The sequence below is a fragment of the Scyliorhinus canicula genome, chromosome 3, assembly GCF_902713615.1.
Source record: "Scyliorhinus canicula chromosome 3, sScyCan1.1, whole genome shotgun sequence".
In the NCBI taxonomy this organism is placed as follows: domain Eukaryota; kingdom Metazoa; phylum Chordata; class Chondrichthyes; order Carcharhiniformes; family Scyliorhinidae; genus Scyliorhinus; species Scyliorhinus canicula.
In genome coordinates, this window is record NC_052148.1 from 10986077 (window position 1) to 11001186 (window position 15110).

At 46.2% G+C, this 15110-nt stretch overlaps 1 protein-coding gene across 3 annotated transcripts in view; it reads right to left on the reverse strand.

Moving 5' to 3' along the window:
• Positions 1-15110, reverse strand: part of LOC119963817 (sideroflexin-5-like) — a 277217-nt gene that overhangs the window by 69254 nt on the left and 192853 nt on the right. For 2 of the 3 annotated variants that reach the window (XM_038793125.1, XM_038793124.1), the window contains exon 13: positions 14739-14856. The exons of the other annotated variant lie outside the window; for it this stretch is intronic. In XM_038793125.1, coding sequence (XP_038649053.1) covers positions 14739-14856 — 118 coding nt within the window. The remainder of the gene's footprint in view (positions 1-14738; positions 14857-15110) is intronic. 3 annotated transcript variants of the gene reach the window in all.

The following is a 15110-nucleotide window of genomic DNA, read 5'->3' on the forward strand; positions in this document are numbered from 1 at the left end:
GATGGGAATTTGAATAAACAACAAGCATTGAGCTTTCTGCAGAATTTTCTTTTGATATACTTCAATCTCCGTCTCTGCAGTTCAGCTGTGCTCTGTCCAGCCCCTAAGGCATCATTAGGGAACTGGCTCTGTGCCAACTCCAGCAATACCCCTGCACATTCCTCTTCACACCTTTCCCGATGAGGGGAGAGAAGTGATTAGCAGCGACAAACAAGGCATCTGCTTCCCTATCAGCGGTGTCTCTCGCTCCGAAGCTTGACAATGCCTCCAGCTCCACAGGTCCTAGCTGGCTTCCTACACCAACCCCAGCTGGGACCAAAGCACCATTTGTTCATCACCTAGCCTGTATTACAGGAAAAAAAATACAAGAAAAGAAAATTCCCCCCCCCCCGAAAAAATTAGCACCGCTGATTTATGCTAAGTGAATAACTCATTCTCAGTAATTGTCGATCAAGGTTATAATTGTGGGTGAATGGATCTAATAACCTGTTTATACTGTATACATGCTTCTAGTGACAGTATAACCCAGTGTCTTGCTTTTGGATTGCACCATTGATACTGCGTGATGCATTTGGAGACTGGCAGCTCCGGAACAACTCTGTGCACTTAAACCTTGTGCTTCCGGTGTTGTGAATATACCTTTACCATTCTGGCTAGTGAGCCTCTTTGGTGCTGGTGTGAAGGGGCTGTGCAAGTCAGCAGTATGAAAGGGAAACTTGTGTTGGTGCTGGTTGGAAATGAAGGGAATGTGGATCGCTGAACCAGCGCTAATAAATGTTTTTTCTCAGTTCTGATTCTTACAAAGGGGACTCTCTCATTGGGAGCATGCTTTTGGTCAATATATGCTGGAAAGTAAAGCTCCCCTTATTCTGCTAATGAGATAGCTGCCTTAACATTGATCCTTTTGCTACACTCCCAAAACTAGGGCCCCAATCACCAATCTCACAAAGGTTTCCCCTGTAGTTGCCCCAATAGCACATCATATGCAATTAAAACCAGCAGAAAGACTTCCATTCCATAAGTCAGCTCGATAGGTGCAGCACCTTTAACACTCAAAAAACTCAACGGCACTCAGGCCCACTTGACCAGGTGTCCGCATCCAATGTTTACTCCCCCGATGACTGGCTGCAGCACGTACCATCTACAAGATGAACTACAGCAACTAGCCAAAGCTTCGATAGTACATTCCAAACCCTCAACCCCTATCATCTAAGAGTACCAAAGCAGCAGATGGATGCGTACACCGCCATCTTCAAATTTCTCTGCGGGTCATATCCCTTCCTGACTTAAACGTATATTACTTCATCATCTCTGGGTCAGGACCCTAACAGCACTGTGGGAACACTTTCACCACAAAGGCTGCACCATGTAAAAGGGCAGCGCACCACCACCTTCTCGGGGGCAATTAAGGATGGGGAATATATGCTGGTCTAGCCAGTGACATCTACGTCCTGAGAACGAATGTCAAAATTAAATCATAATAAAATTGGCCAGCCTGAGCACCCTTTGGTAACCAGATAATTTCTTGCACAATGTGCTGGGTCTTCTGCTGGTCCCTGGTCTTGGGATCGAATTGGGATCCCTTCCTGGCAGGCATCAAGCTTCCCTTTGACCTCTTTGAGGTCTGGTGAGGTGTAATAAAAAGATGCCAGTCGTGTTTATTCTAACCACCACATACACACCTGCAGGAAGGCGGTTTACATTTTTTGTTAAACCTGCATCTGAGGTGCAGGGCTGCCAAATAAAAGCAAATCCCCCTTCAGCCTCCGAGTAATATTCACTGCCATGACTGAGAATGGGAATGGTTATGGAACCTCACCACGGAATGTTGCTCAATTGTTCATCAGCATTCACAACTGGGTGTGGCAAGACACAGACTTTAAACATGTTTTGTTGGGTACAGGATCAGTTAAAGTCCTGCTTGACTTGCGCTGCTCTTTGCTAGTCTGTCATCTTGTGCAGTGTCTTCCCAAGATTGGCACCATATTTTAACGTGTATTTTTTTTTGCTGCTGCTACTGGCATACTTTTTTCCCACTCCTCATTAAACCAGAGTTGGTGATTTGGCATGAAGGTGGTGGAGGAGTCGGGGTATGTCAATGGCATTAGTTACAATTTAGCTGCTGCAGAGGGCACCAGGACCACATGGATGCCTTAGTTTTGAGTTGTCAGATCTGTTCTTATTCTATCCCATTTAGCAGTATAACTTCAGGGCCAACGATAATGGTGTGGAACTGAAGTTACACACAGGGCAGAGCAGGTACGATAGGTTCCCTTCCCTAAAAGGAAATTGTGAACCTGTTGTGTTTTTAAAACAATCCTACAGCTTGGTGGTGACTTTTACTGCCAAGCTCTTTTATTTCCAGATTTCTAAATTGAATGCAAAGTCTCAGACTGATATCAGGGGCTTTGAACTCACATTCTGTGGTCAGTGACACAAGCACAAGACTATCATTACGCCACAATAAATACAGATGTCACTGCTCACTGGTTGGCAGCACAGAAAGGAAGCCAGTTGGACAAGGTACAGGAGGGTGGCTGGTCTCTGCAGGACTCGCAAGAGTTCAAGAGAGGATTAAATGTGCAGTGGAAAAAAAATAACGATCGGGTTGCGAGTTGCTCTGGCGACCGGTTTGACACCATGTCACATTCTCCAAAACCGGCGGCCTCTACCACCAAGAAGGACAAGGCGGGAACAGCACGGCCTGAAAGTTCCCCTCTGTGCATCAAACACCATCCTGTCTTGGGCTAATTTTGCTGTTTGTTCACTTTTGGTGGATTAGAATGCTGCTACTCACAGCGCTGAGGGTCGACCTTCACCAGGGAGGCTGCAGTGTTTCTTTTCAAGCCCTTTTCAAGGGCAATTAGAGATGGGCTTGCCCTTGCCAGCAAAGCCCATATCCCAGAATAAATGGAATTTAAAAAAAAACATGAGGATTCAGCAAACTAGAATTTCTGGTTTGTTTTGCTACAGTTCCCTTTGTCATACTTTGAGGCACCTTTGAGGAGTGTGGTCACTTGGTACGTTACCTTTCCCAAACTCAGCAGTGATGATGATCGTTCTCCCTGCCTCCATATCACCACCACCCTCCCAGTCCTCTTTCTTCTCCTCTCCCTCTGTCGCCGCTGCCCCCCCCCCCCCCTCCCCCGCCCCGGCAGGGCTGGCAACATCCCACCAAAGACAAATAATACTTTAAAAGGTGCGCTGCTAAAGAGCTGTGCCTTTATTTTACGGGTCCTTCATTTGAGAACGCAGCGACTGCTGCAATTTCCTGCTTGTCAAAGTCTTACTTGGCAAATGTTCGGTTTACCCTGTGGGTAGTGTCTGGGCGTGAAGGAAAGGCCAAAGGGTAAATAAACAGTGTTCTGAAGTGTCTCTTCATCAGGAAGCACTCACTGGGCCTGTGAATGCTGTTGGTTGCTGTTTTTTCTCTGGAACAGCTGTTCCAGGTACAAACAGCTTCAACCACCAAATGGATTTTTTTTTTCAACTGCATATCTTGTGTGAACTTTTAAAAAGTAAAGAAATACAGCAGAATCTCGAGACAAATTTCTGAGAGGGCAGCAGTGTGAAACTTAAGTTCAATATTTCCTTTGCCTGAATATTACGTTCTTCAAAATGAGGACTATTAGTCGTGACAATTTCATTTTGAGCAACCAATATCAATCAAACACTCCCACGTCATGTACAGCACGGGGTTAGATACAGAGTAAAGCTCCCTCTACACTGTCCCCATCAAACACTCCCAGGACAGGTACAGTACGGGGTTAGATACAGAGTAAAGCTCCCTCTACACTGTCCCCATCAAACACTCCCAGGACGGATGTAGCACAGGGTTGGATACAGAATAAAGCTCCCTCTACACTGTCCCCATCAAACACTTCCAGGACAGGTACAGCACAGGGTTAGATACAGAGTAAAGCTCCCTCTACACTGTCCCCATCAAACACTCCCAGGACAGGTACAGCACGGGTTTAGATACAGAGTAAAGCTCCCTCTGCACTGTCCCCATCAAACACTCCCAGGACAGGTAGAGCACGGGGTTAGATACAGAGTAAAGCTCCCTCTGCACTGTCCCCATCAAACACTCCCAGGACAGGTACAGCACGGGGTTAGATACAGAGTAATGCTCCCTCTTCAGTGGTGGTCTAGTGTTAAGTTTGCTGGACTAGCAATCCAGAGATCCAGGCTAATGCTTGCAAACATGGATTCAAATCCTACCGGGCAGCACGGTGGCACAGCGAGTAGCATTGCTGCCTCACGGCGCTGAGGTCCCAGGTTCAATCCCGGCTCTGGGTCACTGTCCGTGTGGAGTTTGCACATTCTCCTCGTGTGAGTCTCATCCCCACAACCCAAAGATGTGCAGGCTTGGTGGATTGGCCACGCTAAATTGCCCCTTAATTGGAAAAAAATGAATTGTCTAATCTAAATTTAAAAAAGTAAAAAAATAAATAAAATCCCACCATAGTAGCTGGTGGAACTTGAATTCAATTTATAAATCTGTCATCACATTAAAGGGGGACTATGAAGTTCATCAATTATCATAAATACCCATCTGGTTCACTAATGTCCTTCAGGGAAGGAAATTGGTCATCCGCATCTGGTCTGGAGTCACATGTCGGCCTTCGCGCCACATGAGTGCCAGGCAATGAGCATCTCCAACAAGAGAGAATCCAACCATATCCCCTTGACAACTGCTTCATATGCTTCAGCTGCTTCATCAATGACCTGGACACCATTCAGGTATGGACTTATAAATGACAAGTAACATTCGCACCACACAAGTGGTCAGCAATGACCACCTCCAAGAAGAGAAAAATCCAACAAACTCCCCTTTGTATTCCCCTTTGAAGTCCTCACTATTAATATCCTGGGGTTACCATTGACCAGAAACTGCACTGCACCAGCCATATAAATACTGTGGCTATAGGAGCAGGTCAGAGGCTGGGAACTCTGCAGAGAAAACTCACCTCCAACTCCTCAAGTCTTTTCACCCATTTAGACAGCATAACTTACATTGTGATGGAATAGTCTCCATTTGTCTGGGTAAGTGGAACTCGAACAACACTCAAGAAGCTCGACACAACCCAGGAAAAAGCTGCCACTTGACTGACACCCCATCCACCACCTTCGACATTCATTTCCTCCAGCACTAACATACAGTAGCAGCCGTGTGTACCACGTACAAGATGCACTGCAACAACTCACCACTGATCCTTCAATAGAAGCTTCCAAACTCAAGACCTCTATCATCTAGAATCATCATAGAATTTACAATGCAAAGGAAGCCATTCGGCCCATCAAGTCTGCACCGGCTCTTGGAAAGAGCATCCCACTTAAGTCCACACCTCCGCCCTATCCCTGTAAACCAGTAACACCACCCAACCTAAGGGCAATTTATCATGGCCAATCCACCTGCACATCTTTGGACTGTGGGTGGAAACCGGAGCACCCGGAGGAAACCCACGCAGACACGGGGAGAACGTGCAGACTCTGCAGAGACAGTGACCCAAGCCGGGAATCGAACCTGGGACCCTGGAGCTGTGAAGCAACTGTGCTAACCACTGTGCTACCCTGCTGCCCAGAAGGACAAAGGCAGCAATTGCATGGGAGCACCACAACCTGCACGTTCTCCTCTAGAACACAAACCGGCCTGACTTGGAAATATATCGCCGTTCCTTCACTGTGGCTGGGTAAAATTCAGGAACTCCCTCCCTAACACCAATGTGTGTGTGCCACACCACATGGACTACAGCAGTTCAGGAACAAAATCAGACAATACCAGACAATCTCAGCAGGTCTGACAGCATCTATGGAGAGAGAACGGGTATTTGAAAATGGGCAATAAATCTGGCCAAGCCAGCGTTGCCCATATCCCATGAAAGAAAATATTACAAAAAGATCCCTCCATATTTCAAACCGCGTGTGGTCACGGGCCGGTGTCAGGAGGGTTGCGGAGCGATTGATCACGACGTTCCTGATCACAGAAGGGCCCAACTCTCGCAACTAATTTTTAAATTTAGAATGCTAACCATGGCTGTTTTTTTAAATAGTACGATGCAGTCCTCCAGCCAGAAGTGGCAGCAGAGAGCAGGTCATGCGCCCGGCACGTACACTGACATCACGCACCCTGTACGTCTGTGCTTTCAGCGCAAAGGAACAGAGGAGGGATTCCTCCATTTCTCAGCTGTGAGCAAGCAAGGCAACAGGACTGTGAAGAACTGAAGATGGATCGTTTTAGACAAAGAAAAAACTGAAATTGGGAACAAGGCAGTGTATAGATGATTCCTTGAAGTGTGGCTTTGTTAATTGTGCCAAAGCCCATGTGTGTTATATGCAGGGAAGTACTGGTAGTAATGGAAGTTTAAAACCCTCAAAACTTCAAAGGCATTTGACTGCAAAGCATGGCGAGTTCGCGAACAAACCTCTTGATTTTTTTTTAAAGGATGCAGCGAGAACTTAAACGCCAGCTGAGGTCTTTAGATGAAATTTAACATTGAATGACAAGGCAAGTGAGATTGTGAGATCTAAGCAGGCTCACCTGTCGCATTAAAGGTAAATGGAGATGGAGTGTTGCAAAGGTCAGCCGGTGTGGGTCGTAAAAATCGGCCAGCATGGGTTGCAAAGGTCGGCCAGCATGGGTCGCATCGGCTAGCCGGTTGGTAAAAGTGGGTCCAGGGAAAAAAAGTTTGAGAAACACAGCTCTATCGTATGCCATATCATCTCAGGCAGGTACATAGGGAGTATGCAACTCTTTTCCTGCTGAATAAAGAAGAGCTCCCTGGGCTGCTGAGCCAATAATCTGGCTGAATTAACCAAATTCCACATGGTTACACCGTGAGTGACCCTTACTCTGCTGAATAAACAGGAAGTCCTTGGAGATACACACGGTGTAACCATAACCCAGCTGAACAAACAGGAACCTCATATGGTTTCTCAGTGACTGACTCTTATTCTTCTGAATAAATAGAGGATCTGTGCAGTTACGCATTTGACATCCTGCTTTACAGAAATGCTGTAAAGTTATAAGTAGGTAATTGAACAAACAAAGTGGATTTACCAAATACGCATCTGATAAGGGGACAGCTTCTTTAATAGGGTTTTGAAGTTTGGATTGAAAGGATGGCACATGTTAATCGGATGGTCTTAGCTCAGGAGCAGTCAGGTGCCTGAAATGGCCTCGGCATCTTGGGTTAAATGGAGAATAATTAACAGTGCGCCATGATTTTAATTATTGGCCGCTGAAGGAATGCATGTTTTGATATCTTTTAAATCCAGGATTAGATTTGGCTATGATGCACCTGCAATTGAACAGGTGTGTGGCACTTTCTGCTGATGTCCTCGTTTGAGGAATGCTGCCACTCATGAATCAGACGTCCTGTCATGAGAATGTCACTTTAAGAAATGTTTGGCTGCTCATGTTACTGCAGTGATGTCAGAGTGTGGGTGGAGCTGGGCTCCGGTTCTGCTTTTTAGTTTCACTTTGAGAAAAGCTTGGGTGTGTCTGTGTCTTTTTGGTTTCGTTTTTCAGTGTGTTGCAGCTGAAGTCAGACAAAGCAGCTGTACTGTTGATCTCTGCCATGAAGGACTATTTCTTGATCATTTGGTGAATTCAGAAGAATTATCAATGTTTTCAGTAGTGAATGTAAACTCTGATGTGCTTCTGTTTAAAGGTTTGTTAAGTCTTCTGGGTGTTAAAAGAACAGCATACAGATTACTTAGTGTTGTATTCTTTGGGGGGTGTATTTGATTTACTGGTTGCTAAGATGTTCACTTTGTTTTAGAAAGGTTAACTTGAGTTCATAGAATAAACATTGTTTATTTTTTTAAAAATACTGGTCCATTTCTGCTGTATCATAACCGGTAGAGTAAACTGTGTGCTCCCCATACCACAATCTGTTAAAAGTTGTGGGTCAGGTGAACTTCATGATACACTTTGGGATTCTCTAAACCCTGACCCATAAAAGTCCAGAATGAGCCCGCATCACCAACAAGTAAAAAGAGAACATCGGAAAAAATACAATTATCTGTAAACTACATTGTCAAATTAATGAAACAAAAATGCAACATCTCCCCATCACAAACCCTCCCCTCGCCAAACATTCAACACACAGACACTGGGTTTGATTTTTGTGGCATTGTGGAGACTCCAGGAACCTTTAAAATTGGTGGTACAACCCGGATCAAGAGTTCCCGACAGATCCTAATTTCACCAGGGAAGGGTGCAGCTCCCACATGTGGGAAACCGGAACTCAGTTGAGTTCAAACAGACTCCATTTTCACTGGAGCCAGAGCCTTATCTGACGGTGTGGGAGATTCAAATCTTTTGAGAAGTGCAGATAAGGTCTGTAGAATAGTCAAGCTGTCAAAGTATTTAAATGGCCAGCCTTTTAAAAAATGAGAAGAAAACTGCCTGCAAGAGTGAGAGTTGTAAAAACGTAGTTCTAGCAGTTTCATTCGCTGTTTGTTGACATAACCCTAAGTGCTATCATTATAGCATTATTAATGCTTGGCTGCTTTCCGTAATTTTTTTTACAATATATTATTTTCACAGCCTGTGGGCATCACTGGCTAGGCCAGCATTAATTGCCCATCTGTAATTGCCCTTGTGAAGGTGGAAGTCAGGATGCTGTGTGGCTTGGATGGGAACTTGCTGGTGTGGTATTTCCATGCATCTGCTGCCCTTGACCTTTTAGATGGTAGAGGTTGCCTGTTTGGAAGCTGCTGTCAAAGGAGCCCTTGGTGACTTGCTGAATTGCATTTTGCAGACGGTACACACTGCTGCCATTGTATATTGGTGATGGAGGGAGTGGATGCTGATAGTGGTGGATGGGAAGCTGGCTGCTTTGTCCTTGGCGGTGTTGAGCTTCTTGAGTGTCGTTGGAGCTGTATTCATCCAGCAGAGTATTTCATCAAAACCCTGACTTGTGCGTTGTAGATGGTGGACAGACTTTGGGAACTCAGGAGATGGGCTACTCTCTGCAAAATTCCATGCCTCTGACCTGCTCTGGTAGCCACAGTATTTATATGGCTTGCCAAATTCAGTTTCCATCAGCATCATCTTCCATCTGCTGTGGAATGCCATTGAATGTCAATAGGTGATGGTTAGATTCTCTCTTGTCGGAGATGCTCATTGTCTGGGGCCTGTGTAGAACGAATGTAACTTGCCACTTGTCAGCCCCAAGCCTGGATATTGTCCAGGCCTTGCTGAATTTGGACAAGGACTGCTTCATCGCCTGAGGAGTCGTGAGTGGTGCTGAACATTGTGCAGTCATCGGCAACCATCCTCATGTCTGTTCTTATGATGGAGTGAAAGTGATTGCTGAAGTAACTGAAGGTGGTTGGCCCCAAGACACTACTCTGAGGAACTTCTGCAATGATCTCCTGGGACTGGGATAATTGGATAATCCAACAACCAGAACAACCTTCCTTTGTCCTATACATGATTCAAACCAGTGGGGAGCTTTCCCTGTTATTTCTCTGGGTTCCACTTTTGCTCGGCTCCTCTGTCACACTTGGTCATATGCTGTCTTGATGTCAAGGGCAGTCACTCCACCTCACCTCTGATGTTCAGCTTTTTTGTCGATATTTGAACCAAGGCTGGAATGCGGTCAGGAGCTGGGAGGCCCTTGTGGAACCCACACTAAGGATCAGTGAGCAGGTTATTGCTGAGTAAGTGCCGTTTGATAGCACTGTTGATGATCCCTTCCATCAGTTTACTGATGACGGAGAGTAGACTGATAGGGCGGTAATTAGCCGAGTTGGATTTCTCCTGCTTTTTGTGTACAGGACACACCTGAGCAATTTTCCACATTGCCGGGTAGATGCCAGTACTGCAGCTGTACTGGAACAGCTTGGCTAGGGGTGCGGCAAGTTCTGCAGCACAAGCCTTCAGTACTATTGCCAGGATATTGTCAGGGCCTTAACAGTGTCCAGTGTCTTCAGCCGTTTCTTGATATCACGTGGAGTGAATTGAATTGGCTGAAGACTGACATCTGTGATGCTGGGACCTCTGGAGAGCTGAGATGGATCACCCATTCGGCACTTCTTGGGATCATTAGCAGTGCTATCAAGTGATGTTCAGAATTCCCAGGGCAACTTCCTCCTGACTGTATACCACTGTGCTGTCATTGCTGATGGGTCTGCCTTGTCGGTAGGATAGGACATATCCAGTGGTGGTGAGGGGTAGTGTCTGTGACATTATCTGCAAGGTACGATTCTGTGAGTGTCACAATCTTATGCTGTTTCTTGACTAGCCTGTGGGAGCACTTTCCGAACTTTGGCAGAACCCTCCAAGTGTTGGTGAAGAGACGTTAGCATGTTTGACAAGGCCGAGTATGCCATTGTTGTTCCTGGTGCCTCGGGTGATCTTTCGCTTTCATTCCTTTTCGTAGACTTGGTAGCACTTTTAATATAACTGAGTGGCTTGCTTGGCCATTGCAGGGAGTATGTAAGAGACAATCGTGTTTCTGTGGGTCTGGAGTCATACTGAGACCAGACCAAGTAAAAGTACATTACTGAACCAGAGGGGTTTTTATGAGAATCAGCAATGTTTTCATGGTCACTTTTTCAAAGACTAGATTTTAATTCCAGATTTGTTAACTAAGTTTAAAATCTACCAGCGGATGTGGTGTGTTTTGAATCTGTGTCCCCAAAGCATACCTGGATGCTGGATGACTAGTCTGTGACATTAACTCTTGGCCACTGCCTCCCTCAAAAAACCTATAAATGTCACAATATGTGGAGTGAGGGGAGAGGTTGTAAATTCAAAGCTTGATTGACAGCTCAAAGAGGTTTTTAACGGATAAATTGACTTTGAGGAGGGATTATAAATCCAAATGTTTGTTTTGATAAGGAACAAAGTATTTTAGAGTTTTTTAACGTTTTGAATGAACATTTTTACAAAAGGGAGTATTTGTTTGTGGTCGTCACAGTTGTACTAGGTTCCTATATCTTGTTTTCTTTCATCTCAACATGGCTTCTGAGATCTGCCCTTGGTGACTATGGGGTGAGTTGGCATGGATGATATGAAAGTAAAGGGTAGTGCGTGGAGCCATGAGTTAGAATTAAGTTAGCACCGAGGATATAAAGAGCGATAAGGGGTGGGGGATGATTTGTAATGGAGGGTTCAGGGGCCATGGCGGTGAGTGAAGGAATACAAGTTAGAATGGATGGAGTACGTGGAGTGGGTGGGAGGGTGAAGGACTGTGAGGGGTGATGGCTAGAGGGCCTACTATTTAACAAAATAAAAATAACAAAACACAGTCCCAGAGAATTGAGGCGGATTATTTAAACCGTTCACCTCGGCACTAGGCAGCCCTGTGGATGCCTCCGATCTACATCCATGCACGGTGGGCTCAATCCCATCTCGCCCCATAACCTCCAGAGGGAAAATCACGTATTCGGGGGGGGGGGGCACCTTTTCCTGATGAGTTTGCATCGGGCTAGGAAATTTCCTAACTCGAGCTACCCGTCTTGGGATCAAAAATCCAGCCCATTATTGCTCCTATTGCAAACTCTCTCCACCACACATACAAAACAAAGAGACCGTCTCGCGACTATAAACTGCCCTGAACATCAAACTGCTGCAAGTGATTACCTGGATCCTGGGTGTTGGAACCTGCATTTATATCTCCAAGGTTGGGTGCCTATGTGGACAATGGTAAGACATGACTACGGGATGACATTACGTTTTGGTTGTTTCTGGAGCAGCGAAACACTCAGAAAGAGCAGTGTCTGTAATCAAATGATGAGGCCATGTAAGCCCATCATCGCCCGAGTGGCCCATTAATGACTGATGAATGGCCATGGTTTGCACGGCTTGGAGTTTATCCACTCAACCATGAGAACTGTGCAAATCCTGGATGGACAAGGTTTATAGAATTTACAGTGCAGAAGGAGGCCATTCGGCCCATCAAGTCTGCACCGGCTCTTGGAAACAGCACCCTACCCAAGGTCCTCACCTCCACCCTATCCCCATAACCCAGTAACCCCACCCAACACTAAGGGCAATTTTGGACACTAAGGGCAATTTAGCATGGCCAATCCACCTAACCTGCACATCTTTGGACTGTGGGAGGAAACCGGAGCACCCGGAGGAAACCCACGCACACACGGGGAGGATGTGCAGACTCCACACAGACAGTGACCCAAGCCGGAATCGAACCTGGGACCCTGGAGCTGTGAAGCAATTGTGCTATCCCCAATGCTACCGTGCTGCCCTTACCAGTGCTACGCTGTGAGGGTTTAGCTGTGTCATCTCCTGCAGCCGATCTGTGCCCAGTTGGGGATGGTAGCAACAACAATTTGCATTTATATAGCATCTGTAACATTCCAAGGTGCTTCGCAAGGATCATCAGCAGAAGAATTTGAACCAAACCAAATAAAGAGGCATCAGGGCAGCTGACCAGAGGCTTGGCCAAAGGAGTAATTTTAAGGAGTGTTTTGGAGGAGGACAGAGAGGTAGAGAGGCAGGGTGGTTGAGGATCGAAGCTTAGAGCCCTGGCAGCCAAAGGCATGTCTGCCAATGCTGGAGCAATTAAAATTGAGGGCAGAGTTGGTGCACACCAGAGAGCTTGGAGGACCCGAGGATTGGAGAGGGCTGCAGAGGTAGGGAGAGAGCAGGGCCATGGAAGGGTTGAACACAAGGATGTAACTTTAAAATTCTAAGCTTTGCTGGACTGGGTGCCCCTGCAGGTCAGCAGGCATGATGGTGAATGGGACTTGATGGGCAGCAGAGTCAGGAGGGAACCAGAATGGTCAAGTCCAGGAGTAACAAAGGTAACGTTTTCAGCCGCAGCTGGATGAAGCACGGTTGGAGATGCCCATTTCTCTAAGAGTCAAAGGGCCTGAAGGAGTTTCAGAGATAGGGAGGAGGGAGGCCTTGGAGGGATTTGAACGGGAATGAGAATCGTCATTCAGGTTGGCGAAATCCCTGTCTGCACTATCTGGAGACATCTGGCGGAGCACATCACGGTCCCGTGGAATTGTCATAGGCTAGTCTGACACATCACAAACAGGTGATGAAAATAGAAATCCAACCATATATCAGACAAAAAGGAATGCATGAGTGAGGATTTTCAAAAGTTTAGTTTGGAGGGTATCAAAAGTAAAAAAGGGTTTCTATGTGAATCAGACAGCCAACTCACAGAAAACACCTGCCTGCCTAGGCTCACCGGACAGCAATGGAACCGTGGGTGGAATAGAGGAATGTGCCCATACAGTAAATGAAATGAAATGAAAATCGCTTATTGTCACGAGTAGGCTTCAAATGAAGTTACTGTGAAAAGCCCCTAGTCGCCACATTCCGGTGCCTGTTCGGGGAGGCTGTTACGGGAATTGAACCGTGCTGCTGGCCTGCCTTGGTCTGCTTTCAAAGCCAACGATTTAGCCCTCTGCTAAATAGCCCCTGTTCAATAAGGTTTGCGGACAGAATTTAATGATCTTTGGGGAATGGTACAAAAAAGGTCAGTGACACTTTCGGCAGATTTTCGGAAGTCCCACTTCATCATTGCTGCAGTCTTGGCCTTTTCTGTGAGCGATGAAGTGTGAAACAGGTTTAATTACCAGTTCTGATTAATTGTAATAAAATGCCTGTTACATGGAGGGCAACATATTATCATTGGATTACTGATATAGTAATACTTAATTAGCAGTGATCTTAGTAACTTTGCATTTCTCCATTATTGTATTCTGGGTTATTGCTCCACGGGTGTCAGCTGTCTTTCAAATCACACTGTCAGTGTTATGATGGCAGCTATAGCTTGGGCTGGGGACTGAAAAACCCTTTCTACACTGTCCCATCGAACATTCCCAGGGCAGGAACAGCACAGAGTTAGATACAGAGTAAAGCTCCCTCTACACTGCCCCATCAAACACTCCCAGGACAGGTACAGCACGGGGTTAGATACAGAGTAAAGCTCCCTCTACACCGTCCCATCAAACTCTCCCAGACAGGTACAGCATGGGTTAGATACAGAGTAAGCTCCCTCTACACCGTCCCCATCAAACACTCCCAGGAGAGGTAGAGCACGGGGTTAGATACAGAGTAAAGCTCCCTCTACACTGTCCCCATCAAACCCTCCCAGGGACAGCACGGGGTTAGATACAGAGTAAAGCTCCCTCTACACTGTCCCCATCAAACACTCCCAGGACAGGTACAGCACGGATTAGATACAGTGTAAAGGTCCCTCTACACTGTCCCCATCAAAACTCCCAGGACAGTACCCTCACGGGTTAGATACAGAGTAAAGCTCCCTCTGCACTCTCCCATCAAAAGTCCAAGTACTGCACACGTTAGACACAGAATAAAGCTCCCTCTACACCGTCCCCATCAAACACTCCCAGGACAGGTACAGCACGGGGTTAGATACAGAGTAAAGCTCCCTCTACACCGTCCCCATCACGGGGTTAGATACAGAGTAAAGCTCCCTCTACACTGTCCCATCAAACTCTCCCAGGACAGGTACAGCACGGGGTTAGATACAGAGTAAAGCTCCCTCTACACTGTCCCATCAAACACTCCCAGGACAGGTACAGCACGGGGTTAGATACAGAGTAAAGCTCCCTCTACACTGTCCCATCATTTCCGGGATAGATACAGTACAGGTCAGATACAGAATAAACCCCCTCCATATATTCACATAACAAAGTTCATATCCCAAGGAAGTTAAGAACGGTAGCTACCTGAATGGTTTTTGAGAAAAAATTCTCAATCTAAATTGTTTATATTCACTGACCTCTGATATCTGTGGGAAGAGGCTGATGGCGACAGGCAGTGCGAATCCAAATGCTGCGAGGCATACAAGGCTATGTACAGGAAGAGCCAGTCTCGGATGTGCTTTAAGCATCCATGTTCTGTGCAGAAAGATAGATAGATAAGTACCGTTCTTGTCATCCTCAACTGGTTAGGTATGAATGTTGTCCATTTTCTCCAATTCTGTCCTATTCTCTCCTGTAAGCACAAATTCCTAATGAGGTATCGGACCCAAAGAAGCTCAACTAAGTGAATGTTCCGCAACAGAGAATTCACCGGAAAACATGGGAACACTGAACTCAGGAGCAGAACTTTGGCCCTTCGAGCCTGCTCCACCAATCAATAAGATAGTGGT